At 34.4% G+C, this 27,517-nt stretch overlaps 1 protein-coding gene across 1 annotated transcript; it reads left to right on the forward strand.

Annotated features, from left to right (window-relative positions):
- The first annotated feature begins 97 nt into the window (after positions 1-97).
- LOC101889212 (heparan-sulfate 6-O-sulfotransferase 3-B) lies at positions 98-27,517 on the forward strand. The gene is made up of 6 exons (XM_059123877.1): positions 98-145; positions 2,427-2,522; positions 15,006-15,443; positions 19,641-20,189; positions 20,253-20,437; positions 22,859-27,517. Exons 1-6 carry the CDS (start codon positions 98-100, stop codon positions 22,992-22,994), a joined length of 1,452 nt encoding a protein of 483 aa, XP_058979860.1. The 3' UTR covers positions 22,995-27,517.

Genomic DNA, 27,517 nt, shown 5'->3' on the forward strand with positions numbered 1-27,517 from the left:
CTTTTCATTGTATAGGTAATTTTCGGTTATTGTGTGCTTTTTCCATTGAAACATGAGAAATCGGATTTTCTTCAAATTTAAGCTTCAAAAAAAGAAGATGGGAAATAACAGCATTAATCGAGTTGATGATGACGATGAGGTTGGGGTAACACATAAAAAGGACTAAATCTTCAATGAAATCCCATTGTTAAGAGTGAATAAGCAAAATTTCCACATGTGATGCTTTGTAAGGCACCCCATGTCAGTATGTGTTTAATTCGTAAAATACACACACACTCAAAAGACAAACATTTATTTTGCTGCCATATATGCTCTCCATCTTCCTTTCCCCACTATCCTAAATTGTTCCCTTTTGGTAAAGGAAAAGTTTTCTGTTTTCTCTCTCAGTCGTTGGCCTTTTCAGTTTTTCTATCGGCTTTTTGAAGAGAATCGAGGGGAGCATATTTTATCAATCCTGGCTAATCAGGCGAGGAGGGGGGGAGGGTGATATCCTGCAGTGTAGCGAATTAAGCAATTATGCTTGAATTTTTCTTTCTTTTAGTTTGTATTTCTAATTATGATATTGTTTGTGTTCCACATTCAATGTTGAATTACCAATGTTTCATTAGCTAAGATAACAATGGAAGGAAATAAAAATAGTCAATTTTGGATATTAATTGAAGGATACTGTGACAGGAAGGGAGATGGGAACATGAAGACCATGTTTAGTTGAGGGTCTATACTCGGATCATTTTCAATTTGTTAGTTATTTTAAAACTAATTACTTCAAATTACTTTTTTCGTGGGGCTATACCGGTTACCCGGTTATTCGACCCGGAAGTTCGAATACAAAAACCGGTTCTACAAACCCGATTTGCACAATATGGCTATCAATAGGAAGCTTATAATTATCTATCCAACAAGTGGTCATCTTCGGAACTACAAGAGATATAAGCGCAATGATCTTCAGGTCCTAAAAAAATATTCTTTAGAAATCTACGTTTAAGGATCTTCAAGTCCTTTGACAAATATTCTTTAGAAATCCACGTTTAAGGATCTTCAAGTCCTTTGACAAATATTCTTTAGAAATCCACGTTTAAGGATCTTCAAGTTCTTTGACAAAAATTCTTTAAAAATTCACGTTTACGGATCTTTAGGTCCTTTTAAGAATTCGCGTTTAATGGTCTTGAATTCCTTTAAAAATATTCTTTAAAAATCACGTTTAAGGATCTTTAGGTACTTTGAAAATAATTTTACCAGTAAGGATCTTCAGGTCCTTTAAAAAATATTCTTAAAAAAATCCACGTGTAAGGGCCCTCAGTTTTGAAAAATATTCTTAAAAAATCCACGTGTAAAAATCCTCAGATCCTGTGAAAAATATTCTTTAAAAATCCACGTTTAAGGATCTTTAGGTCCTTGGAAAAATATTCTTCAAAAATCCAAGTTTAAGGATCTTTAGGTCCTTGGAAAAATATTCTTCAAAAATCCAAGTTTAAGGATCTTTAGGTCCTTGGAAACAGACTCTTTACAAATTTATGTTTATGGATCTTTAGGTCCTTGGAAAAATATTCTTTAAAAATCCACGTTTAAGGATCTATAGGTCCTTGGAAAAATATTCTTTAAAAATCCACGTTTAAGGATCTATAGGTCCTTGGAAAAATATTCTTTAAAAATCCACGTTTAAGGATCTTTAGGTCCTTGGAAAAATATTCTTTAAAAATCTACGTCTAAGGATCATCAGGTCCTTTGAAAAATATTCTTTAAAAATCCACATTTAAGGATCTTCAGGTCCTTTGGCAAATATTCTTTAAAAATCAAGGTTTAAGGATCTTCAGGTCCTTTTAAAAATATTCTTTAAAAATCCACGTTTAAGGATCTTTAGGTCCTTGGAAAAACATTCATTAAAAATCCACGTTTAAGGATCTTTAGGTCCTTGGAAAATATTCTTTAAAAATCCACGTTTAAGGATCTTTAGGTCCTTGGAAAAATATTCTTTAAAAATCCACGTTTAAGCCCCTCCGGGCCCTTCGAAAAATATTCTTTAAAAATCCACGTTTAAGGACCTTTAGGTCCTTTGAAATATATTCTTCAAGGATCTTCAGGTCCTTTGAAAAATATCCCTAAAAATCCACGTTTAAGGATTTTTAGGTCCTTTGAAAAACAAATCCTTAACAAGTTTCTTCAGGTGCTTTGAAAAATATTCTTCAAAAATCGATGTCAGATCCTTTGAGAAATTTAAAAAATTAAAAAAAATCTCCATTGGTCTACGAAAAAGACATCCTTTAAATAATCCAGGATTATTGTTCTATTCCTTAATACCAATCATAATAATCCTTGTTAGAATATCCTTAAAAGGTTGTGACCCCGCTAGTCCTTGATAAACTATTTTTGTCAACACAAGTGTCTAATGAAACTCAAAAATAAACATTTTGTGAATTTCCTTTTAGCCTCTCATTAAAGTGAACTCTGCTTTATTTCGTCCTCTTAAATTTCAAGGCAATCCCCTGACATGTGACAAAAGTGGCATCATAATTGCCACATGGGTTTCTGAAGCCCCATATCTCTCTCTCTCTCCCCCTCTCTCTCGCTCTCTCTCTTGTGTATTGCCATTTTGCTGTGGCTGTGCCTGGGTGGCTGGCGTTTGTGTTGGTGGTGTCACAGCACCAGGACATTGTCAGCGTGAAATGTTATTATCTTTTGAAGTCATCGCCAGCTCACATCCAGTCAAATGGTTAAATGACATTATGGCCGCCGTTGGGAAACCATTCCATATCCAAACGTGGCATATAAAAGACCATACTGTAATCCATCCGCTGTGTCCTTCTGTTGTCTCCCGTCAAACACACACACACACTCCTTTCAAAAGCAACCAATCCAAGTGTAATCGAGCAGGGCACTACTAGAGAGCAACAAGAAATAGAGAGGTGAAGGAGAGGGCGAATTGGCTTTAGTTATCTATGACATTTAAGTGCTCTCTGTTTAATTTCTAATACAATCCTGGCTGGCTGTGAAGATGACAAGACTAATTCTTTGCTAAAATAATGGGGATTTGACTAAAGTTATGGCTAAATATTTCTTTGTGGATTTTTTGTAATTATTATGGACTTTGGATAAGATAAAACTCTGAGGTGTGAGAAGAGAATGTTTTGAAATTTTACACCCAGAAGTAACCTAAATATACGATTATAGTTCTAATGGCTCTTTAATAAAATCCTTAAAAGTCAATATAACAGCTGTGATTGTCCTTGAAAAAATATTCTTTAAAAATCTCACAATTGTCCTTTATATTTTTATATTAATACTTAAAATTACAGTAGATAAAAAAATATTTAAAAAATCCACAAGATCGCTTAAAAAACATTCTTCAAAAAAAAAAAAAAAAAAAACTAAACTTAAAACCACTCTTTAAAAAATCCACGATTTTAGCTCAAATGGCTCTTCAGAAATATCCTTTAAAATAAAATTAAAAATAAAGTTAGTCCTTCATTTTATTAGTCGATGGACCTTAAATTCATTGACAAAATTTTCTTTAAAAATAAGTAAAATAGTCCTTGAAAAAGAAGTACTTTAAAATTCACGATTACGGCTCAAATAGTCGTTTAAAAATGTTCTTTTAGAAATCCACGATTATGGCTCTGATAGTCCTTGAAAATTATTCTTTAAGAAATTCACGATTTTGGCTTTGATAGCCCTTGAAAAGGTTTCTTTAAGAAATTCACGATTTTGGCTTTGATAGCCCTTGAAAAGGTTTCTTTAAGAAATCCAGGATTATGGCTCTGATAGTCCTTTAAATTTTTTCTTTAAAAAATTAAATTAAAATTATTCTTTAAGAAATTCACGATTTTGGCTTTGATAGCCCTTGAAAAGGTTTCTTTAAGAAATCCACGATTATGGCTCTGATAGTCCTTTAAATTTTTTCTTTAAAAAATCCACGATTATGGCTCTGATAGTCCTTTAAATTTTTTCTTTAAAAAATCCACGATTATGGCTTTGATAGTCCTTGAAAAAATTCTTTAAGAAATCCACGATTTTGGCTTTGATAGTCCTTGAAAAATATTCTTTAAGAAATCCACGATTTTGGCTTTGATAGTCCTTGAAAAATATTCTTTAAGAAATCCACGATTTTGGCTCTGATAGTCCTTGAAAAATATTCTTTAAGAAATCCACGATTTTGGCTTTTATAGTCCTTGAAAAATATTCGTTAAGAAATTCACGACTTTGGCTCTGATAGTCCTTCAATATTTTACTTTAAGAAATCCACGATTATGGCTCTTATAGTCCTTGAAAATGTTTCTTTAAGAAATCCACGATTATGGCTCTGATAGTCCTTGAAAAATGTTCTTTAAGAAATCCACGATATGGAATATGACTATCAGAGTCCTAGAAAAATATTCTTTAAGAAATCCACGATATTCTTCTGTTAGTCCTTGAAAAATATTGTTTAAGAAATCAACGATTATGGCTCTGATAGTCCTTGAAAATTTTTCTTTAAGAAATCCACGACTCTGACTTTGATAGTCCTTGAAAAATATTCTTTAAGAAATCCACAATTTCTTCCTCTGATAGTCCTTGAAAATTATTCTTTAATAAATCCACGATTATGGCTCTGATAGTCCTTGAAAATTATTCTTTAATAAATCCACCATTATGGCTCTGATAGTCCTTGAAAAGGTTTCTTTAAGAAATCCACGATTTTGGCTCTGATAGTCCTTGAAATGTTTTCTTTAAAAAATCCACGATTATGGCTCTGATAGTCCTTTAAAATGTTTCTTTAAGTAATCCACGATTATGGCTCTGATAGTCCTTGAAAACTATTCTTTAAGAAATCCTCGATTTCGGCACTGATAGTCCTTGAAAAATGTTCTTTAAGAAATCCGAGATTATGACTCTGATAGTCCTTGAAAAATATACTTTAAGAGATCCACGACTATTGCTCGGATAGTCCTTGAAAAATATTACAAAAACATCTACGATTCTTACTCTGAAGTCCTTGAAGAAAATTTTTTAATAAAGTCTCGGTTTTTGCTCTATTGGTCCTTGAAAAATATTCTTTAAGAAATTCACTATCTCGGCTCTGATTGTCTATGAAAACTTTCTTCAAAAATTCACTATGTAGGTCCTAAAAAATATCCTTAAAACCCCATGATTATAGCACCGATATTTATTGAATATTATTCTAAATGATATTCCCCATTATTGCTCAATTGGTCTCTTAAGGTTTCCTCAAACATCCATGTTTACGGTTCTGCAGGTCCTTTCACAAACTATTCTTAAAAAGGCCATATTAAAGACACCTCAGTCCCTTAAAAATGTTCTTTACAAAGTACTGTAAAAAAGTCTTTAAAAATCCATGTTTAAGGTCCTTCAGGTTCTTTGAAAAAAACGCACGGTAAAAGCTTTTTGGGACCCTTGAAAAACAAATCTTAAAAATTTACGTTTCTAGCTCATGAAGTCCTTTGAAAAAATCTTTAAAAATCCAAGTTTAAGTACCTTCAGGTCCTTTGATACATATTCTTAAAAGTTATACGTTTCAGGCTCTAGAAATCTTTTAAAAATCTCTTCAGTTCCCTTGAAAAATATCACCTAAAGAATTTTCGTTTTGGACTCTTTATGTCCTCTGAAAACCATTTTGTTAAGGTCTACGTTTAAGGCTCTTCAGGTCATTTGAAACATATTCTTTAAAATCAACGTTTAAGGCTCTTCGGGACCTTTGAAATATATTCTTTAAAATCAACGTTTAAGGCTCTTTAGTCCCTTTAAAAAACATTCTTTAAAAATCCACGTTTAAGACTCTTCAAGTCCTTTGAAAAATATTTATTAAAAATCCACGTTTGAAGCTCTACAGGTCCTGTGAAAACTATTCTTTAATAATCCACGTTAAAGGGTCATCAGGTCCTATGAAAAATATTCTTTAAAAATCCAAGATAAAGGGTCATCAGGTCCTATGAAATATATTCTTTAAAAATCCACGTTTAAGGATCACCAGGTCCTTTGAAAAATATTTATTAAAAATCCGCGTTTAAGGATCATCAGGTCCTTTGAAAAATATTTATTAAAAATCTGCGTTTAAGGATCATCAGGTCCTTTGAAAAATATTTATTAAAAATCCACGTTTAAAGCTCTTCAGGTCCTTTAAAAATATTCTTTAAAAATCTACGTTTTAGGATTATCAGGTTCTTTGAAAAATATTCTTTAAAAATCCATGTTTAAGGATCATCAGGTCCTTTAAAAAATATTCTTTAAAAATCCACGTTTCAGGATCATTAGGTCCTTTGGAAAATATTCTTTGAAAATCCACGTTTAAGGATCATCAGGTCCTTTGAAAAATATTTTTTAAAAATCCACGTTTCAGGATCATCAGGTCCTTTGAAAAATATTCTTTGAAAATCCACGTTTAAGGATCATCAGGTCCTTTGAAAATATTTTTTAAAAATCCACGATGAAGGATCATTAGGTCCTTTGAAAAAAATTCTTTAAAAATCCACGTTTAAGGCTCTTCAGGTCCTTTGAAAAATATTCTTTAAAAATCCACGCTTAAGGATATTTAGGTCCTTTGAAAAATATTGTTTAAAAATCCACGTTTAAGGATCATCAGGTCCTTTGAAAAATATTTTTTAAAAATCCACGTTTCAGGATCATCAGGTCCTTTGAAAAATATTCTTTGAAAATCCACGTTTAAGGATCATCAGGTCCTTTGAAACTTATTCTCTAAAAATCCACGTTTAAGGATCATCAGGTCCTTTGGAGAATATTCTTTAAAAATAATTCTTTAAAAATCCACGTTTAAGGCTATTCAGGACCTTTGAAACATATTCTTTAAAAATCCACTTTCAAGGATCATCAGGTCCTCTGAAAAATATTTTTTAAAATCAACGTTTAAGGATCTTCAGGTCTTTTGAATCATATTGTTTAAAAATCGACGTTTAAATAGTTTCAGGCCTTTTGAAAGATATTCGTTAAAAATCCGCGTTATGTGATCTTCAGGTCCTTTGAAAAATATTCTTTAAAAATCCACGTTTAAAGATCTTCAGGTCCTTTAAAAATATACTTTAAAAATCCGGGTTATATGATCTTCAGGTCCTTTGAAAAGTATTCTTAAGTTTCAAGTCCTTTAAGAGTTTAGGTCTCTGTTTTCAATTCGTGTTATTCATTTTTTTTCGATGTTAGTGTTCCTTCAAATCCTATTTCAAATATTTTTTCTCCGTGTATATAAAATAAAATTCCCGTGTCAGCAGGCATCAGAATCTCCACACCCACAATTAAATATTGCCGGCATATAAAAACATTATTCTTAAAAACTTTGATGTAGTACTTGTCCTTAAGAATCCTTTAGGCTTAATTCTTTGATTTATGACCTGACAGGACATAAAATTTTATATACTACCAATAGGCTGCTATTGTTTTATGCGTCGGGCCCTTATCCTTGCCTGGTGTTGTGTTTTTTCCTCTCAACCAAAATTGTTGTCTTCCAATATAGGAAAGAAGGAGCACTCACACACACAGTGACACTCACATAGCCACTTTTATGAATGGATGTCCTTAAAAGTTTATTTTGGATTGTTCTTGTCATCGGAGATTTGTCCTTTATTACTTTGAGCTATTGTTGTGAACTTTTCTTTTTTTTGCTATTTATTTTGTGGAGCGGTAGAATAAACAATCTAGCCATTTGAATAATCCTTTTTCTGTTGATTCTCTTATCCTTATTTATTATGCATGCTTTGTATTGCTAATGCTGTATGGGTGATTGTATGTGTGTCTGTGTGCGGGTTTGTTGGGAATCTTTTTGTAAAAAGGATATTCGTATGTAAATGAAAATTGTTTATTTAAAAAATAGATTTTTATGCCAACTTGAAACTGTTTCAATAAATCGGTATGAATGAATGTACGATTGTGTGTGTGTGTAAAAGAGATTTCTCAAAGAGAGAAGGAAAACAGGATTTTATTTGTTGTGCTGTTTGCTTTCTGCAAAAACCAAAGAAAAATATATAAATGGAGTACAAACAGTTATTGGGTTTTAACTCGTAATGCCCTTTCTAAATGGCTTAATAAAATACTTACCAAGGGGGGAAGTTTTTTTTTTTCGAAAATAGCAGATATGAGAGAGAAGAATTATTTTTCTTGATTTTTATATAATTTACCCACAGAACTATTATCGTATATACTAATATAAGATTTTTAAAGAATATTTTTCAAAGACTAGAAGACCACAAAGCGTGGATTTTTCAAAAAATAGTTTTCAAGGACTAAAAGACAACAAAACATGGATTTTTTAAAAAATATTTTTCAAGGATCAATAGACCAATAAACGTGAATTTTTCAAAAAATACTTTTCAAGGACTAAAAGACCACAAAACGTGGATTTTTTAAAATTTATTTTTCAAGGACTAAAAGATCGCAAAACGAGGATTTTTTAAAGAATATTTTTCAAGGACTAAAAGACCACAAAACGTGGATTTTTTAATATTTATTTTTCAAGGACTAGAAGACCGCAAAACGTGGATTTTTAAAGAATATTTTTCAAGGATTGGATTACCTCCGAATTTGGATTTTTTAAGAATATTTTTCAACGACTAGAAGACCGCAAAACGTGGATTTTTTAAAATTTATTTTTCAAGGACTAGAAGACCGCAAAACGTGGATTTTTTAAAGAATATTTTTCAAGGACTAGAAGACCTCCAAACGTGGATTTTTTAAAAAATATTTTTCAAGGACTAGAAGACCAAAAAACGTGGATTTTTTAAAGAATATTTTTAAAGGACTAGATTACCTCCGAATTTGGATTTTTTTAAGAATATTTTTCAAGGACTAGAAGACCACAAAAGGTGGATTTTTAAAAAAATATTTCTCAAGGATTAGAAGACCACAATACCTGGATTTTTTAAAAAATATTTTTCAAGGACTAGAATACAATAAGCCTTCAATTTTTTGAAGAATACTTTTCAAGAATTAGAAGACCACAAAACGTGGATTTATTAAAGAATATTTTTCAAGGACTAGAAGACCACAAAACGTGGATTTTCAAAGAATATTTTTCAAGGACTAGAAGACCACAAATCGTGGATTTTTTAAAGGATATTTTTCAAAGACTAGAAGAGCACAAAACGTGAATTTTTTAAAGAATATTTTTCAAAGACTAGAAGACCACAAAACTTGGATTTTTTAAAGAATATTTTTCAAGGCTAAAAGACCACGAAACGTGGATTTTGCAAAAAATAGTTTTCAAGGACTAAAATATAACAAAACGTGGATTTTTCAAAAAATAGTTTTCAAGGACTAAAAGACAACTAAACGGGGGTTTTTAAAAAATATTTTTCAAGGATCAATAGACCAATAAACGTTGATTGTTTAAAAAATATTTTTCAAGGACCAATAAACGTTGATTGTTTAAAAAATATTTTAAGGACCAATAAACGTTGATTGTTTAAAAAATATTTTTCAAGGACCAATAAACGTTGATTGTTTAACAAATATTTTTCAAGGAATAGAAGACCACAAAACCTAGATTTATAAAAAATATTTTTCAAGGACTAGAGGACCACAAAACGTTAATTACTTAAAAAATATTTTTCAAAGACAAGAAGACCACAAAACGTGGATTTCTTAATGAATATTTTTCATTTTTTAAGGACTAAAAGACCACAAAACGTGGATTTTTTTAAAATTATTTTTCAAGGACTAAAGACCACAAAATGTGGATTTTTGGAATATTTTTGTTGGATTATTTAATGATTTTTTTTCAAGAATCGACAGATCCATAATTTTGGATTTTTATAATTTCATTTTTTGAAGAAAATATTTCAGGGATTTTTTAACATATATTTTCAAGGACTAGAAGACCACAAACGTGGAATGTTTTTCAAGGACCCACGGAGTCCTAATCATAAATTTTTTCAGGGACTAACAGAGTCTTAATGTGGGATTATTTAATGAATTTTATTTTTCAAGGATTAACAGATCCATAATTTTGGATTTAAAAAAAAAAAAAAACTTTCAATGATTGACAAAGCTTTTATTTTTCAAGGATCAACAAGGCAATAATCGTGGATGTTTTACAGAATATTTTCAAGGAAAAAATGCGCCAAATTCGTTCCAAATGGTAAATAGTGTTCAAAGTTCGGTCCGGCCGAACTTACAGCTTTTTTATTTGCTTAAGATTACCTTTTCAAGAACCAATTTTAAAAATATTTTTTTCAAGGACTCCTAGAACCATAATTTTGGATATTTTAAATAGTATAGTTTCAAGAACAGTTGGAGTCGAAGTTGTGAATTTTCTGAAGAATATTTTTAAATATACCAAAATCCCCTCATTTATATTAACCATAATCCCAGTTTCCAACTATCCAATAGCCTTCCATTTCAATTCCAAAAAAATAGACAACCATTTAAGGATTTCATTTATTTAATTCCAGCATTTAAACTGTGCTGCTGCAATCAAGTGAAATCCTGTTTTTTCATTGGAAGAACAATGTGCATATCCGATTACCTATTTCCTGATGCACAAACATTATTTGCCTCCATTATATGGATATATCCTGGTACCTTTGTTGGGCGTGTGTGTGTGTGTATGAGCATGTGTGCGTGTGTGTGTGTGTGTGTTTGTGCATTGCTCACAAATACGCATTCGTTCATTTATTCAATCGGTGTGTGTATTTATTTGCGTTTGTGTCGAAAAGGATGTTGAAATAAAGGCTACTATAATTGAATTTTCATTCGAAACCAATTGTGCGCCATCTCTACCACAGATGATATTTTTATTCAATTAAGTACCAGTGTTCGATGGCAGCGGCCTGGTGTTGGTGTGTGTCTGTATGTGTGGTATCAGCACCAGTTGTAGTAATAACAACATAGTCGATCCATAGATATTAACAAACACCGAGAGGTACACAAACACTCACACAGAAAAACGAGGTACTTTACAATATTCCATTTACGGCCGATCCACACAACAAAAAACTCCGGTAACGGCACCACCACCGCCACGATGTGCAAATAAACGTTAACGCCCACTATCAAAATTGGTTGGTACATCGTTTTTTTTTTTTTTTTTTTTTTTTTTTTTTGAGCTGGTCCTTGTTATTGTTGTTGTTCATTCTGATGTCCGCACAAAATAACCGCAATATGTTACCAATATTATTACTATAGGCTGAGGGTCCTGCTTTTTTCTACTTTTGCCGCAGCTATTGTTTTTTGTTCATTGAATAATTTGTTATTCAATTTATATACACAGCGTCAGTGCATATTTTCTGTTTGCTTAAGCTGGGAGCAGAATTTCGAGGGGATTGAAATTTTGTGTTGAAGAGCATGTTCCTGTCTCCTAGGAAGTCCACTATTGAAATCGTGGAATTTTTAAAAATATATTTCTTCAGGACTAGTAGAATATCCCTGCTAAGAGTTATAATCGCAATATTTCTTATGAATATTCCACCAAGAGCTACCCTAGCTATAATCTTGGTATTTTAAAGCAAATTGTTTCAAGTACCAGCAGAGCTAGATTTGGGATTTTTAAGGAATATTCAAGTGCTCCAAAATGTTTTTTTAAGTTTTTTTTTTTCATGGATCAGCAGAGTCACAAACTTAGGTGGACTGTCCAAAGGAGCAACAGAGCTATAAACTAATAATGAATTTTTAAAACTTTTTTTCAAAGACAAAAAAAGACTGAACCGGGTTTTTCTTAAAATAATATAAGGCCAGCAAAGCTGTAATCGGATATTTATTAAAAATATTCTTATGGGCTATATTCGTGGATTTTTTAAAGGACATTTTTCAAGAACAACCCCAGCTATAATCTTGGATTTTCAAGAATATTTTTCATGGACCTCTCAAATTTTGAAGAGTATTCTCTAAGGACAACCTATTTTGGGGATTTCTTAAGAATATTTTTTCCAAGAATCTGATATAATATTTTCTAAGGATCTGAGCCATAATCTTGACATTTTTTTTTTTTGTTTTTCAAATAATTTATTTAAAAAAATATTTTCCCAAAGATTGTCACCGCCATGATCACGTATTATTTACAGGATATTTTTCAAGGACTATGTGATTACAAAGCCATAACCGACGAGTTTTTTGAAGAAAAAATTCCCAAGATGAGTGGTTTTTAGTTAAGTTTTTATTTTTTTTTTTGTTTTGAAATAATTTTTGAAGGACCCATAGGACCGTAATTGTGGATTTTATAGAAATATTTTTCAAGGATCAAGTATAAAGTAAATCAAATATGTTTATAGAAATTTAAAAAAATATTTCTCAAGGACCCCGCAATTATTAAACTATTTAAGAATACTTTTTGAATGAATAATTTTCAAATACCATCTGAGCTATAATCTGGGATTTTTAAGAATTTTTTTCCAAGGACTCGCTGATCGTTGATTTTTAAGAAAATATATATTGCAAAAACAACCTGAAATATTATCCCGGCTTTAAAAGAATATTTTTATGGACATATTTAAAGCCGTCTTTTAAGGTCTCAATAACCCACTGATCGGAAATCATGTATTTTTTGTCTTCAAGGAACACCGGAGCTATAATTTTGGAATTTTATGTATTAATTATTCAAGGACTCAATTTTCTATCGGACTATTATTCTGGTTTTTTATTGAGCTATTGTCCTGCATTTTTAAGAATACTTGTTCAAGGGCCTTCTTTTAATTTTTGTTAGAGACCAACTGAGCCACAATTTTGGCTTTTTAGGAATACCTATTGAAGGATCTTAAAAATATTTCTTCAAAGACCACCAGACCTAAGATCCTAGATTTTCTAGAATATTTTTGAAGGACGACCAGAGCTATTATCCTTGGATTTTAAAAATACTTTTTGAAGGACATTTTTAGGAATATGTTTTTTTTTAAGATAATGGGGCATTTTTATGATTTCATTTTTGAAGGACCCACTTATCTAAAATCGAGGTTTTTTTAAGAATATTTTTCAATGACCAGGAGAGCTATTATCCTGGACTTCTAAGTTTGCTTTTTCAAGGAGCTCTTAAAGCATTTTTTTTTTCAGATACAACCGGAGGTTGTGGCAGAGGATTTCGAAGAATATTTTGTTAGGACCATCAGAGCTATAATCCTGGATGTAAAAAAGGGCCCACTGATCTGTAATTGTGGATTTTTAAAACTACTTTTTAATGAACCACTAAGCTATTATCCTTGCTCCTTTCTGAGAAGGACTAACATAGAAAGTGTCATGGATTTTTACAAATACAAGGAAGGTTTATGGTTCTTTAATTCTAGGATCTTTAAGAATATTTTTCAAGGACCACCAGAACTTTTATCCTTACTTTCAAGGACATATTTAAGAAAAAAATTTTCCAAAGGCCACCAAAGCTATAATCGTGGATTTTAAGAATTTATTTTTCAAGGACCAAATGGTCTGTTATCTTGAAATTCGTGGCTATTATTCTAGCTTCTTGAGAATTTATAAGAACCATTGTAAGATTTGGTTTTAAAAAACTGTCGAAGTTATAATTATTCCAGAGTTATAATATATTTTATCAAAGATTGAAATTCTTTAATTCGGAGATTTTTAATAATATTTTTGTCCAAAGACCAGCAAAGCTAAGATCGTGGATTTTAAGAATATATTTTTTTAAGGACCAACTGATCGATGATAGCGAACCTTTTAGGAATACTTTTCGAGGACCATCAGGGCTTTTATCCAAGCTTTTTAAGAATGCCCTTATGAGAACCATTTTAAGAATGGTCTTTCAAGGTCTATCAGAGTTATAATCGTGGATTTTTAAGATTTTTTTTTAGGAACCACTGAAATATCACCGGGAATTTCTGAGATCGTTTTTTAAGAACCACCAGAAATACTACCTTGAAAATCAAATCCGCGATATTTTCGTGCTTGAAAAGGAGATTCTTAAATTACACAATAAAGCATTTTTAAATGTCAGGATTATCCTGACATTTTAGTCGTTGTGAATAAAGAATTTACTTTCAAAGAGCCAAATATCACGGATTTGATTTTCAAGGACTAACGCAGTATTTGACTTTTGAGAACATGAACTAAAGTCGAGATTTTTTAAGAATATCATTTCCTCAAGGAAGGAATGAGGAGGAATTATTTTTTTAAGATTAATTTTCAAGGCATGCCCAGTGGAGCTTTATCTTGGCGCCTATAGAATATATCTCGAGAGCTATAATAGTGATTTTATTTTTTGGCTTATTTTCAAGAACTTCCAGAACTTTTATCGTTCATTGATATAGATTTTTCAGGCCAAGCGGAGCTATATTTTGGTCCCTATAAAATATTTTTCGAGAACTGTAATGGTGGATTTTTTTAAAATATTTTTTTTAAAAGACCAACAAGGCCAGATTCATGAATTTTAGCAAATATATTCAAGGACAGCCAGAGAATAAGTTTGTAGACTTTTTAATGATATTCTGTCCAACGAATATTTTTTAAATGACCATATTTTTTCAGCTCGTCTTTAGAAACTTCTCCCTTCCAGGTCTTTTATAGAAACTCTTTTCAGCTCGTCTTTAAAGATACTATCTCCAGTCCGTCTTTAAGGACTTTCCAGCTCGTCTATAAATTCTCTCTCCAAATCGTCTGTAGAAAGACTCTCTCCAGCACGTTTACAGAGAGACTCTCCACCTCGTCTATAGAGAGACTATCTTGAGCTCGTCTTTAGAGACTCTACTCTTCCAGCTTGTCTATAGTGACTCTCTCCAGCTCGTCTATAGAGAGATACTCTCCAACTCGTCTATAGAGAGACTCTCTCCAGCTCGTCTATAGAGAGACACTCTCCAGTTCGTCTATATGGAGACTCGCTCCAGGTCGTCTATAGAGAGACTCTCCAGCTCGTCTATGGAGACTCCCTTTTAGTTCATCTAATAAGAATCGTATATTGAGTCTCTCTTTTATCTCTTCTATTTTTCTTCGATTTTTTGCAGTTTCCGAACACTGTGTCACATTAATTCATTTAATTTATTGACATGAAAATCCTTTATTTTCCGAATACTTTGTAATTTAAAGCGTTAATTTCGAATTTCCTGTCTGTTTTTTCTCCTTACCATTTGCAGGTCTGTGCATTATCGAAGCGTAGCATGATTTTACAACCGGATATACCACCATACAATGAAATAGTGGCACCACCCGGTGCCCTGGGTGCTGCTGCTGCCCAAGCGTCATCAACCGGTGCCTTAATGGTTCATCAATCGTCATCATCGTCCTCATCGGCGTTGTTGTCCTCCTCGTCGTCACATGGCCATCAACAGTCCCAGCCACAGTCACAACCACAAACTCAACAACAACAACAACATCTATCGGCATTGGCCTCAACGAAAAGCATTCAACAGAATAATATAATTATTGCCAATCCTGGTCTGAGTTACGATGATGTCCTCAACGAGGATTTTCAATTCGACATGGACGGCCATGATGTGATGGTATTTTTGCATATCCAGAAAACGGGTGGAACTTCATTTGGTCGGCATTTGGTGCATGATTTGGATTTAAAGGTATGTGAAGATAAGTGTTTTCCGATTGGATTTTGCTTAAAAAATTTACATATTTGTCAGGGATTTGTTGTGGCTGACTGCTTTAAAGAATGGATGATTTGTTTGATAAGAACAAAAACTTATATTCAGGGTCATTTGATTTCCTTATTAACAATTCATGTTCAGCCAGAGCTGAGCGGAATTGATAATTTGTTGAGCTTCTTGGAAATAATCCTTATTCGTTTTTTGGTACTTGGGAGGTTCCGTCACCATCCTAGTTGGAATACATTATCGTGAGCCGAAGTTCTAAGGCATTCCCATGGATGAGATATTTTTGAGATTAGACTTCGAAATGGAAGTATGAGCTGGAACATGGCTCACATTCTGGAATACTTCCAAAGATCCATACCTTCTTTTTTTAAAGAATAATAAACAATTTTTACAAAGACATCTTTGCATGTCTTTCCTTTACCTCTCTCTCATTCCCATAAAAAAGTTTTCATTTTGGTCACATCGTTAGACCATAACCGACCGTCAAGAATATCATCATGTCCAGCTCATAACCTGTCATTATGGTGTGGCATACTAATAAGCCAGACAAACTTGTAGAACAATTTCTGCGTATTTGGTCAGAATGTAAAAAAAAAAAAATAAATCTCAGCCAAGTCTGTGAGAAAAAAGTGAAATATTTCACAATCTTTTTTATCCATTTTTAATTGAATATAAAAATTGAATTTAAAGTACCATTTTAAATGATATTTTTTCAGGACCATTGAATGTTCAGAACGACAAATGAATTGTAATTGAAATCGGGAAATGGATGGGATGGAATGAAGAAAAAAAATTATGCAGACTATAAGACTCTCATCAGCTCGTTTAAATACCTTAAAGAGATTGATGTGGATAACAAAGAAAAAAATGTTCCACCGGGCCGAAATTTTAATACCCTCCGCCTTAGCTCTTAGAAAATGAGATTATGGGAATTTCATATTCAAAAGATTTCCATTTTAAACTTCAAGTGCATTTAATACATTTTAAAATTCAATGAAATTGGCTTGAGTATACAGCTAATGTCTTCTAAATATTTGTTGAATTTTAGACTTAGAAGAAAGGACGATTAAAAAATCCACGCTATAACCTTAAAAATGGGGCTTCAAAAATTATTTTTTAAGGAAAACTACAACAGGGCTTAAAATGGACGGCCTTAAAAATCTTTAAAACCCTTAAAAAATCAAGGACATGGCCTTACAATGGGGGCTTTAAAAATCAGATCCAGGTCAAGACCTTACAAAAGGAGCTCCAAAAAGCTTTAAGAAATCCAGGCCAAAACCTTCAGAACATCTTTCAAAAATCCACGTCATGGCCTTACAAAAGGAGGGCTTTAAAAATCAAGGCCAAGGCTATGCAAAGGGTCCTTTATAAAATATTTCAGAAATCCAGGCCAAGACCGTAAAAAACTCTTTCAAAAATCCACAACCTCTCCTTACAAATGGGACTTCAAAAATGTTATAAAAATTCAAGCAATTGCCTTACGAAAGCAATTTCCTTTTAAGAACCCAGGTCAAGACCTTAATAGAGCTCCAAAAATGTTTTCAAAGATCCAGACCAACCCCTTCAAAACATCTTTAAAAAATTCACACCCTGGCCTTACAAAGGGAACTTCAAAAATATTTTTAAAAATTCAAGCCTTGGACTTACGAAAGGGGCTTAAAAAAATTTTTAAAAATCCAGGCCAAGATTTTTCAAAGTGAATTTCTTTTTTTTTCAAAAATCCAAGCCAAGGTCTTAAAATAGGAGCTCCAAAAATATTTTCAAAGATCCAGAGCAAGACCTTCAAAACATCTTTAAAAAATTCACCAAGGCTTCAGAAAAGGAACTTCAAAAATATTTTTAAAAATTCAAGCCATAGCCCTAAAAATGGGGCTTCAAAAAATCTTTTAAGAATTCAGGCCAAGACCTCACAAAGGGGGCTTAAAATTTTTTTCAAGAATCCTAGCCAAGACCTTACATTGGGAGCTCCATAAAATATTTAAAATATCCAGCACAAGACCTTTAAAATCAACATTCAAAAATCCGCCCCCTGGCCTTACAAAAGGAACTTCAAAAATATTGTAAATATTCAAACCATGGCCTTACGTAAGGGGCTTAAAAAACCATGCCTTGGCCTTACAAAGGGGACTTCAAAGAAGCTTTAAAAAATCTCCGACTTGGTCTTTTAAAGAGGGTTTCAATTTTTTAAACCCACGCCAGGGTCTTACAATTGAGGCTTCTAAAAAAATCGGTCTTGCAAAGAGGGCTTAAAAACCTTTTAAAAATCCATGTCATGGCTCTACAAAGGGGACTTCAAAAGTCTGCCGAAAATGCACGTCCTGGCCAAAGGGAGCTTTAAAAATCTGCCGAAAATTCGTGTCATGGCCTGACAAAGGGAGCTTCAAAAATCTCTCAAACTCTAGGCCTCGGCCTTACATAGGGACCTTAAAAAATAAAAAAACTTTTCAAAAATCCATGACATGGCCTTTCAATAAGGGATTCAAAAATCTGACGAATACTCACGTCGTGGCCCTACAAAAGGAGCTTCAAAAATCTGCCGAAAATTCAAAGTCATGGCCAGGCAACGGGACCTTCAACAAATCTTTTCAAAAACCCACGACGTGACCTTACAAAGGAGGCTTAAAACATTCTTTAAAAAAATCCATGCCATGACCTTACAAAGGGAGCTTCAAAAAGCTTTCAAAAATCCAAGGCCTTACAATAGGGACTTCAAAAAACTGCCGAAAATTCAGGCCATGACATTATAAGGGAGCTTCAAAAATCATTCAAACTTCTACGCTTTAGCCTTTAAAAAAATGAAAAGTCTTTCAAAAATCCATCCATAGCTTCAAAAAGGGGCCTTCAAAAAGCCTTTAAAACCCCACGCTTTTGCTCGAGGCTTGAAAGAATCCCACAAAATGTGTCACAAAAATGTCAAGAAAAAATACACCTTGGCCTTATAAAAATGCAGGTCTTTTTTTCTGAAAAATCTCAACAAGTGAGATATTGCTTTTGAGACGGCCCAGAGCCTATAGACTTGCCTTTCAAGTGGTTAATTGCAGATAAACTGACCAACATGCCATTAATGGCATTTCAGATCTTCCTTGATCGATATATTTACTTCTGTGCGTCTACAGCCGATACACTTGTTTTTCAGTCTGATCATGGTATAAAAACTGCCTTTCGGACCACGAATGACCAACAGAATGCAATTTCAGGTCAAGCGATAGCCAATAGCCCACCTCCAAAAGCCTTTCAGGCCAGCCATAATTAATAGACTTGTTTTTCGTGTCATCCCTAGCCGCTGGGCTTGCTTTTCACACCGTAAATTACCGATTGAATTCGTTTTCAGGCCGTTAACACACGAAGAGCGTGACAATACAGTGGTATATTGCCGATAGACTTGAAACAGGATTTAACTTCGTCGGTAAAAACATAAAATCTCCTACAAACCGTCTATAAAAGGATATACTTATTTTAGACCGCCTACATCCGATTTCCTTAGGGCCGATACCATTTAAACGAAAAAAGTCTCCAATTATGCCTTTATCCCTGTCAACTCGCCTATAGAGCAGTTGGCTTCCTGTGAGCTCGTCTATAGAGAAGTAGGCTCTCTGTGAGCTCGTCTATAGAGAACTAGGCTCCTGTGAGTTCGCATATAGAGAAGTAGGCTCCCTGTGAACTCGCCTTTAGAGCAATAGGCTCCCTGTTAATAGGTTAGCCTATCAAGTGACAAACTCCCTGTCAGCTCGCCTTTACAGCGATAGACTCCCATTCAGATCACTTTTATGAATATGGGCTCCATTTAGTCCTTCAAATATTGAGATAGACTCAACTAGTCTATAAAATCCTTTAAGATCGTCTATAGGCTATCACTTGAATTCAGCATTAGACTCCCTTTTTTAACTTGTCTATATTTTCAGATCGGGGCTCCCTTTCAAGCCTGTTAAGTTCGTCGACAGACCTTTACCTAGAGACTCTCATTTTAGATAGCCCTTTTTAGATAGTCTTTAAAAAACAGTTTCAGCTAGATTCAGCTACTGACTCTGGTTTCATTCGGCCCGAGCCTAACTTTTCATATAGCTTATGGACACCCCGTCCAGCTCACCGATGTAGATCCTTACCCAGACTACCAATATTATCTTTTTTAAATTTCGTTTAATTTTTTCTCTCTCTCTCCCTTTTTAGCGTCCCTGCGAATGCCAGCGACAACGCAAACGTTGCTATTGTTTCCGTCCACATCGTAATGAAAATTGGTTATTTTCACGCTACTCCACGGGTTGGAGATGTGGTCTACATGCCGATTGGACAGAGCTAACCAGCTGCGTAGATCAAGTGTTGGATAAAAATGAAGGTGAATCGGCAAAACGAAGATATTTCTATATCTCACTGATACGAGAACCTTTGGCGCGTTATATGTCCGAATATCGCCACGTTAAACGTGGTGCAACATGGAAAAATTCACGCCATTGGTGTCTGGGTAGACAAGCGACGCAAAAGGAACTGCCACCCTGTTATAAGGGTGATGATTGGTTAGATGTAACCATTGATGATTTTGCCGGTTGTGAATCGAATCTGGCCACAAATCGTCAGACACGAATGTTGGCCGATTTAGCACTGGTTGGATGTTATAATAAATCGGCAATGCCGGCCCATGAACGGGATCGGGTAATGTTGGCCAGTGCCAAGAGGAATTTGGCATCGATGGCCTATTTTGGTTTGACGGAGTATCAAAAGGTGAGTGGAATGTTTAAATAATTGCAGTATTATTTTTTAATTCTTTTGTCATTTCTTTTGCAGATCTCCCAGTACATCTTCGAAGAGACTTTCAATTTACGCTTTGCCATTCCATTCGAACAGCACAATAACACTTTGTCCGTTTCGGCCATACACAATCTGAGACCGGATCAAAGAAGAAAAATAGAAGAATTAAATAGTTTAGATATAGAATTATATGCTTTTGCCAAAAATTTATTATTCGAAAGGTAAGTAACCTGGGGCTAGAGGCTTCATTGTGAATATATAAAGTAACTTGGGATTTACATTCATCTCATTCATAGGTACACTCCCGTTGTACTCAATAGTCCGACAGACTCCCTTCCAGGTCGGTTATAAGGCAATCGACACCCTTCCAGCTTGTCTATAGAGCAATAGACTCCTTAACTAGCCTCTCAGCTCGTCTGAAGTGCTATAAACTACCTTTGAATTCGGCAATGGAGCTATAGACTCCCTGTCGTTTCACCTAAAGGTAGTCCTGTCGTTAAATATAGTTCAGGTCGCCATCATCTAAATAGGCTCCATTTAAACTCACCCACAGAACGACGTATAGCAGGCTCATAGAGCTCTTCTGTCAGCTCTCAAATACAGCAATAGACTCTCTGTCAACTCGCCTATCAAGCGATAGACTCCCTGCCTGCTCGTCTGCAGAGCGATCTACACCATGTCTGTTCACCTATGGGGTGGTAAACTCCCTATCAGCTCGCCTTCAGGGCAATAGAATCCCTGTCACCTCGCCTATCGAACGATAGAATCCCTGTCACCTCGCCTATCGAACGATAGACTCCCTGTCAGCTCGTCTAACAAGTCTATCAAATGATGGACACCCTGTCAGCTCGCCTATCAAATGATAGACTCCCTGTCCGTTCGCCTATCAAATGATAGACTCCCTGTCCGTTCGCCTATCAAATGATAGACTCCCTGTCCGCTCGCCTATCAAATAATAGACTCCCTGTCAGCTCGCCTAACGAATGATGGACTCCCTGTCAGCTCACCTATCGAACGATAGGTTCTCTATCAGCTCAGATAGGCTTTCTTTCTTTCTTCTAGATTATATGTGATTTGCTTCTTTCTAAATCGCATGTATTAAGATAGGCTTCCTGTCATTTTGCCTTTATAAGGATAGCCTCAATTCCGTTATATAGCCAGTAGACTCCATACAGGCAGACTCATCTGTAGATTCCATTATACCCTATCTGAGTTTTCTTTTTCCGCTCGCCTATAGTTTCTCTTTTTTCGTCTATAGACTCCTTTTCTTCTAATCGATAGACTAGCATTTTGGTCTCCTATTTCTATGCACCAGAGACTCCATTTTCCGTGCATCTAAAGACTCTTTAGAGTCCTTTGACCGGCTTGTCTATAGACTTTCGTTTTGGTTACTCTACAGACTGTCCTTGTTCTGGTCCCATTTTTGTTTTACCCCGACCTCCTTTTTCACCTCGCCTGAAGAATCCCTTCTATGTCTATAGACACATCAGTATGCCTATTGAGTTCGCCAATATACTCCTCTTTTTTCACTCGTCTATAGTCTCCTTTTGTTTTAGTCTTGACAATGGACTTCATTTTTGTCTTGTCTGCACCTTCCCTTTTTAATTCGTCCAGAAACTCCAGAGAAATTATTTCCGCTCGCCTATTGATTGACCTTTTGACTTGTCTATTGCCTACCTTTCACCAGTGTCTCCCTTTTCAGTTAGCCCCTAGACTCCCTATTTTACACCTCTACAGATTCCCTTATTAGTTCGTCCTTAGACTTTATTTCATGTAGTATATTAACTCAATATCGGCTTGTCTATATACTCCCTTCCTCGTCTATCGACTCTTTTTTAGCCACTCTATGGATTCTCCTTTCGAATATTTCGGTTATTCTATAGACTAACCTCTTTGTTCCTCGGTTGTATATCTTCTCTGTTCATCAAGTACTCCATTAGGCTCCGTTTTCTGCTTGTCAAGGACTCCAGACTCCGGCTAGTCTGTGGACCCTCTTTCTGCAAGTCTTTAGGCTATTTAGAATGTCCTTTCCTCACGAATACAGACTCTTATTTCAACTCGCTTGAGGAATTCCTTTTTAGCTCGAATGGGGATCTCCTTCTTAGTTCGTCTATAGACTCCCTCATTATTGCTATTTCCGATCCGACGATACCCTTCTATTTGGGGTTTTTGTATTCTTCTTTATCAGCTCGATTACCTTTTCATCTTATCAGGACCTCCCTTTAAACTCCATCAGAGACACTTTCAGCTCATCTATAGATTCCCTTTTCCGTTAATCTGTTGATTCTCCTTTCTGTCGCTTTTGGAGACTCCACTTTCAGCTAATCTCGAGACTTCCTTTTCCGCTCTCTAAATATACTCTTTTCTGTCCGCTTTTAGACTCGTATATGGATCACTTAATGTGTTCCCTTTCGAAATCGTTCAGAGACTCCAATTTGTGATCATATATAAACTCCCTTTTTCTGCTCGTCTGTAGAATCTCTTTTCTGTTCCCTTTTAGATTTCTTTATTAGCTCCAATACCTTTTCGGCTTGTCTCTAGACACAATTATCAGCTTATCTCTTATTTGGCCTTCTTTTATAAAAATTATACTCATAATTTCCTATTATTTCTATTTTCTAATTTCCTCCTCTTTTTTCCAGATTCGAACACTTGAAAGCACGAGACAACGATTTTGAAAAACGATTTGCCAATTTGGGTAATATATACTACAAGCAGGGTGTTACCGAATTCAATTGGGACAGTAACATAGACGAGACTGTAAGTACAGAGCACTGAAGGTGATTGATTGAATGATAGACGTTAAGGATCATCAAAACGAAAAAAATAGTCCCCGCCCAAGAAAAACTCTACACTATGTAAGGATCACATGAAAGGAGTTCGTTATTAACGTATCAGCATTATGCAATTCCCTCCCTCAATCCCATTTCGTCTCATTTGACTGCTCCCACAGAGATGGATACACCCAGAGAACTACATAACATAACCGGGAAAACTGACTAAAACAAAAATAACCATTAACAAAACGTTTGTTGCAAAACCAAAAATTATTATAAATAATTATAAAAAAAGAAATAGTGAAAAAAATTAAAATATTGTAGAATTAAGTAGTATTCCAATACACAGCGACACATTTACACAAACACACAGACAAAAGTAATTCATTAGCAATTGCATTTATTGAGTCAGAGTCTGTTTCTCTATGTCGATACCTATCTGAATTTTTTTTTTTAATTAGATCAAAAATTTTAAATTCATATTTGGAATTCTATTTTTCGGTTCGCTTTTCCTTTCATATCGGCATAGGGAAACAGGTCTTTGGTTTTTTATTAGAAACAGAAAAAATACAAATCCAACTATGAATCTGACCTGCTAGACAGACCCATAATTTGTAAGTCCATTTTTTATATAAAAAATATAAGCCCAACAAAAATATGCATTTGAAATTGATACACGTAAAATAAAAAATAAAAAAATACCCCAAGGGAAGGAGGACTGCTGAAAAAGACAATTTTGATTGGACAAATAAAGAAATGTTAATACCTTAATATTTAGTAAAAAGTTTCAAATCTTTGGCCATTGTACGGCCAACCCTCCACCATTCTATGGAGGGTATATTAACTTTGTCATTCCGTTTGTAACTCTGGATCAGCGTAAAATTCTAAGACGATCTAGCGATGTCCATCCTAATGGGTACTACAACCTATGGCAAAAAATTGCGTATGCAGGTTTACATCTTTGAATAGCCTCCATATTACAGTACCTCCCGATATTCGGTATTTTCATTTACGAGAATTGTATTTGAAGATCCTAATGGTATTTGGTATTTGAAGATCCTAATGGGTACTACAACAAAAAATTTCGTATGCAGGTCCAAGTCTTCGTATAGCCCCCATATAACAGTACCTCCCGATATTCGGTATTCTGATGATTTTAACGACATTATTTACGGGAATTGTTTCAAATTTGGTATTTGAACATCCGAATGGGTACTACAACCTATGGTAAAAAATTTCGTATGCAGGTCCAAGTCTTCGTATAGCCCCCATATTACGGTACCTCCCGATATTCGGTATTTTGATGATTTCAGCAACATTATTCCCCGGAATAGTTTCAAATGTCATACTGGAAGATCCTAATGGATACAACAACCTATGGCAAAAAATAGCGTATGCAGGTCTACGTCTTCCTATAGCCCCCATATAACGGTATCTTCCGATATTCGGTATTTTCATGATTTTAGCGACATTATTCGCCGGAGTAGTTTCAAATTACGTATTTAGAGTTCGTAATGGGTGCTACAACCTATGACAAATATTTGTGTATGCAGGTCCAAGTCTTCGTATAGGCCCCTATAACTGTACCTTCCCATATTCGGTATTTTGATGATTTTAACGTCATTATTTACCGTAATAGTTTAAAATTTCGTACCGGAAGATCCTAATGGGTACTACAGCCTATGACAAAAATTTTTGTATGCAGGTCCAAGTCTTCGTATAGCCCCCATATAACGGTACCTCCCTATATTCGGAATTTTTATGATTTTCGCCAGAGTTTTCCACTGATTTGTCTAAAAATTGGTATATATAGGTCATAAAAAATATGGCTAAAAATTTCGCAAGCAGGACCACGTCTTCGTATAGCCTCCATATAAAAGTTTTCATTTAAGTGGTAGTTTCCGGAAGTTTTTTGAAATTCTTCAAGTTCCTTCAAAATGGTGGAGGGCATTAAAAATTCGGCCCGGCCGAACCTACCTGCTTTTTTACTTGTTAGATATTTTTTTTATTGAGGAATAAAAATATTTCGAATATATCAGATATAAAATTAGAAAGATGAAACATATGTCTATTTTTGAATGTCTTTTTCCAGACCCTCCTCTACTTTGATGGACTTCAAAGGAAGTTTGCTCTTTCCTTGATTAATTCTGCCTTTGATAATCTATTAGTAAACAGTCCATTAACTGATCCATTTTAATAACGTGTCTTTCAGCACTTCCCTTGCTTTTTAACAATTCTTTAAATTTCTTTCTTATGGTCTTACTTTCCAAGGGGTATTTTTTCAATACATCTGCACACACACACAACACCATACCAATTTTTTGACACCATACGGAATTTAGATTTATAAAATAACATACACACCAGTTGACGACGAGTATATACAACAATACATTATTATATAAGAATTAATTATAAACGATGATATAGCTTTTAAGCTTTAGCTTTTAGAAACCAAAATTTGTTTTAAGAAAACGAACAATTTACTCGATAAGTTATGAAATGTATTTTTTTTCAAATAGTTTGTTTATTATTTTAAGTGATAATTGTACATACAGTCATAATGTTATAACAAATAATTTTTTTTCTTTATTATTTTTAAACAATAGTTTGAATTCCATTAAAGTATTTATACATATATATTTTTCTTCGAATGAGGATCAGAGCTTTGATGATGTTCTTATAATAATATTTGAAATATCTTGGTATTTTTTCCAATGTTTAAAATGGTCTTAAGTAATTTGAAAAATGTAACCAAATTTATAATGGATGGGAGGAAAGCCTAAGTTGTTGTCTGTCCAACAAAAAAAATTGAATGTCTTCATTCATTCAAAGATTAACAATAACATTTGGTGAGGAAGAAACTGTTTTCACTTTTCGAAAGCACACCTAATTTAAGTATGTCTTGAAGCGTCCTCATGGCAAATTTAATGTTGAATCTAGGAGGCATTACCTCATATTCTCCCAAGTGCACTGTGCAAAAAAAAAACAAATTGCAGGGAAAATTCAACAGTATATGAAAATAGAGCGAAAAATAAAATCCACATGTAACCAGAAATAAAGAAGGCAGATTCTCCCCTCTTGTACACTTTTGGAAATCAAAGTAAAATTTTTAAAGGATAATGCCAAAGACAAAATTAAATATAAATTCATTCATTCATCAAAGAAAATAAACCTCTAAATAAATTATCCAGGGTGAGATAAAAAAAATGCAACAAAGTCAAACGACATGCTGGCCGAATTTGCTCTGCGGTATTTTGGGCCATTCCCGGCAAAGCGCTTGCTTAAATTGATCGACACTTTGATACTTTTTAGTGTCAACCTTGCTTTCAGAATAGGTTTAGATTTGTTCGAATTGGTCACCTTTGACACGAATTATGGCCTTCAAACGGCCTATGAAACCGACACACGCTGCCCGAATGTTGCTCTGCGGTATTTTGGCCCATTCCCGGCAAAGCGCTTGCTTGAGGTGGTCGATACTTTGGTATTTTTTTGTGAAAACCTTGCTTTCCAAAATACTCCAGACACAATAGTCCAATGGATTGTTATCCGGAGATTTTGTTGGCCATTGTGCGCTGGAAATGAAGCGAGGAGCCTGATTTTGTAATCATTCTTATGTGGCGCGTGCTGAGTGCGAAGGTGTTGAGTCCTGTTGGAATGTCCAAGGTCTCCGGTCAAAATGTTTGCGTATCCAAGGCTTTAATACACCCTCCAGAATATTTTCGCTATAATAATCGGCATTTATTCTGATGCCACGGTCGATTAATAGGAGCGTAGGGCAATCATCGGCTGTTATGGCGGCCCACACCACACCATGGCCCACGCTTGAGTTCTGGTTGCCAACTGAAGGTGCACATTTTCAGCCGACCTCTTTGGCAAGTAAAAACACGATCATTTTGTTTGTTTGCAAACTGCTGGATAACGAATGTTTTCTCATCGGAGAAACCCAAATTCGGCACTTCACCACTTTCGGCCAAGCGAAGCAACTCTTTAGCTCTTTTGAGTCTATTTTCTTTCTGTGGCGGTGTAAGTTCTTGCACTTTTCGGAATTTTTGAATGGCCTTACCCCGAGCTCATTTTTCAATATTTGCCGAATGGAATATTGTGATATGTTCAGCTCACGAACCATTTTCGGCCATTGCGACGGGGGTTTCAATCAAGTCGCTTCTTTATTTTTCGAACCATTTCTGCTGATGTTGCCGTTTTCTTCCGTTTACTTCCTTGACGTCGGGTTACGCAACCAGTATCACTGTAACGAGCGATGGTACGAGACACCAAAGATTTATTCACATTTTTTTTGGTTTTCCAGCCAAATTTAAAGAAATCACACTATCACGCTTGAATTCCTTCACGAATAACTTTTGGAAAATTCTCACCAAAATGCTTTTGTACGCTTGTAAACAATATAATGACCTGTCACTGGAATAATTTTAATAGCTGTCGAACGAGTGGTTTAGAAATGACAACAGTCTGAAGTTGGTTGCAGTTTTTTCATACTCACCCGGTATTTATAAGGTAAAGTAT

Source organism: Musca domestica, unplaced genomic scaffold, assembly GCF_030504385.1.
Source record: "Musca domestica strain aabys unplaced genomic scaffold, Musca_domestica.polishedcontigs.V.1.1 253, whole genome shotgun sequence".
NCBI lineage: Eukaryota > Metazoa > Arthropoda > Insecta > Diptera > Muscidae > Musca > Musca domestica.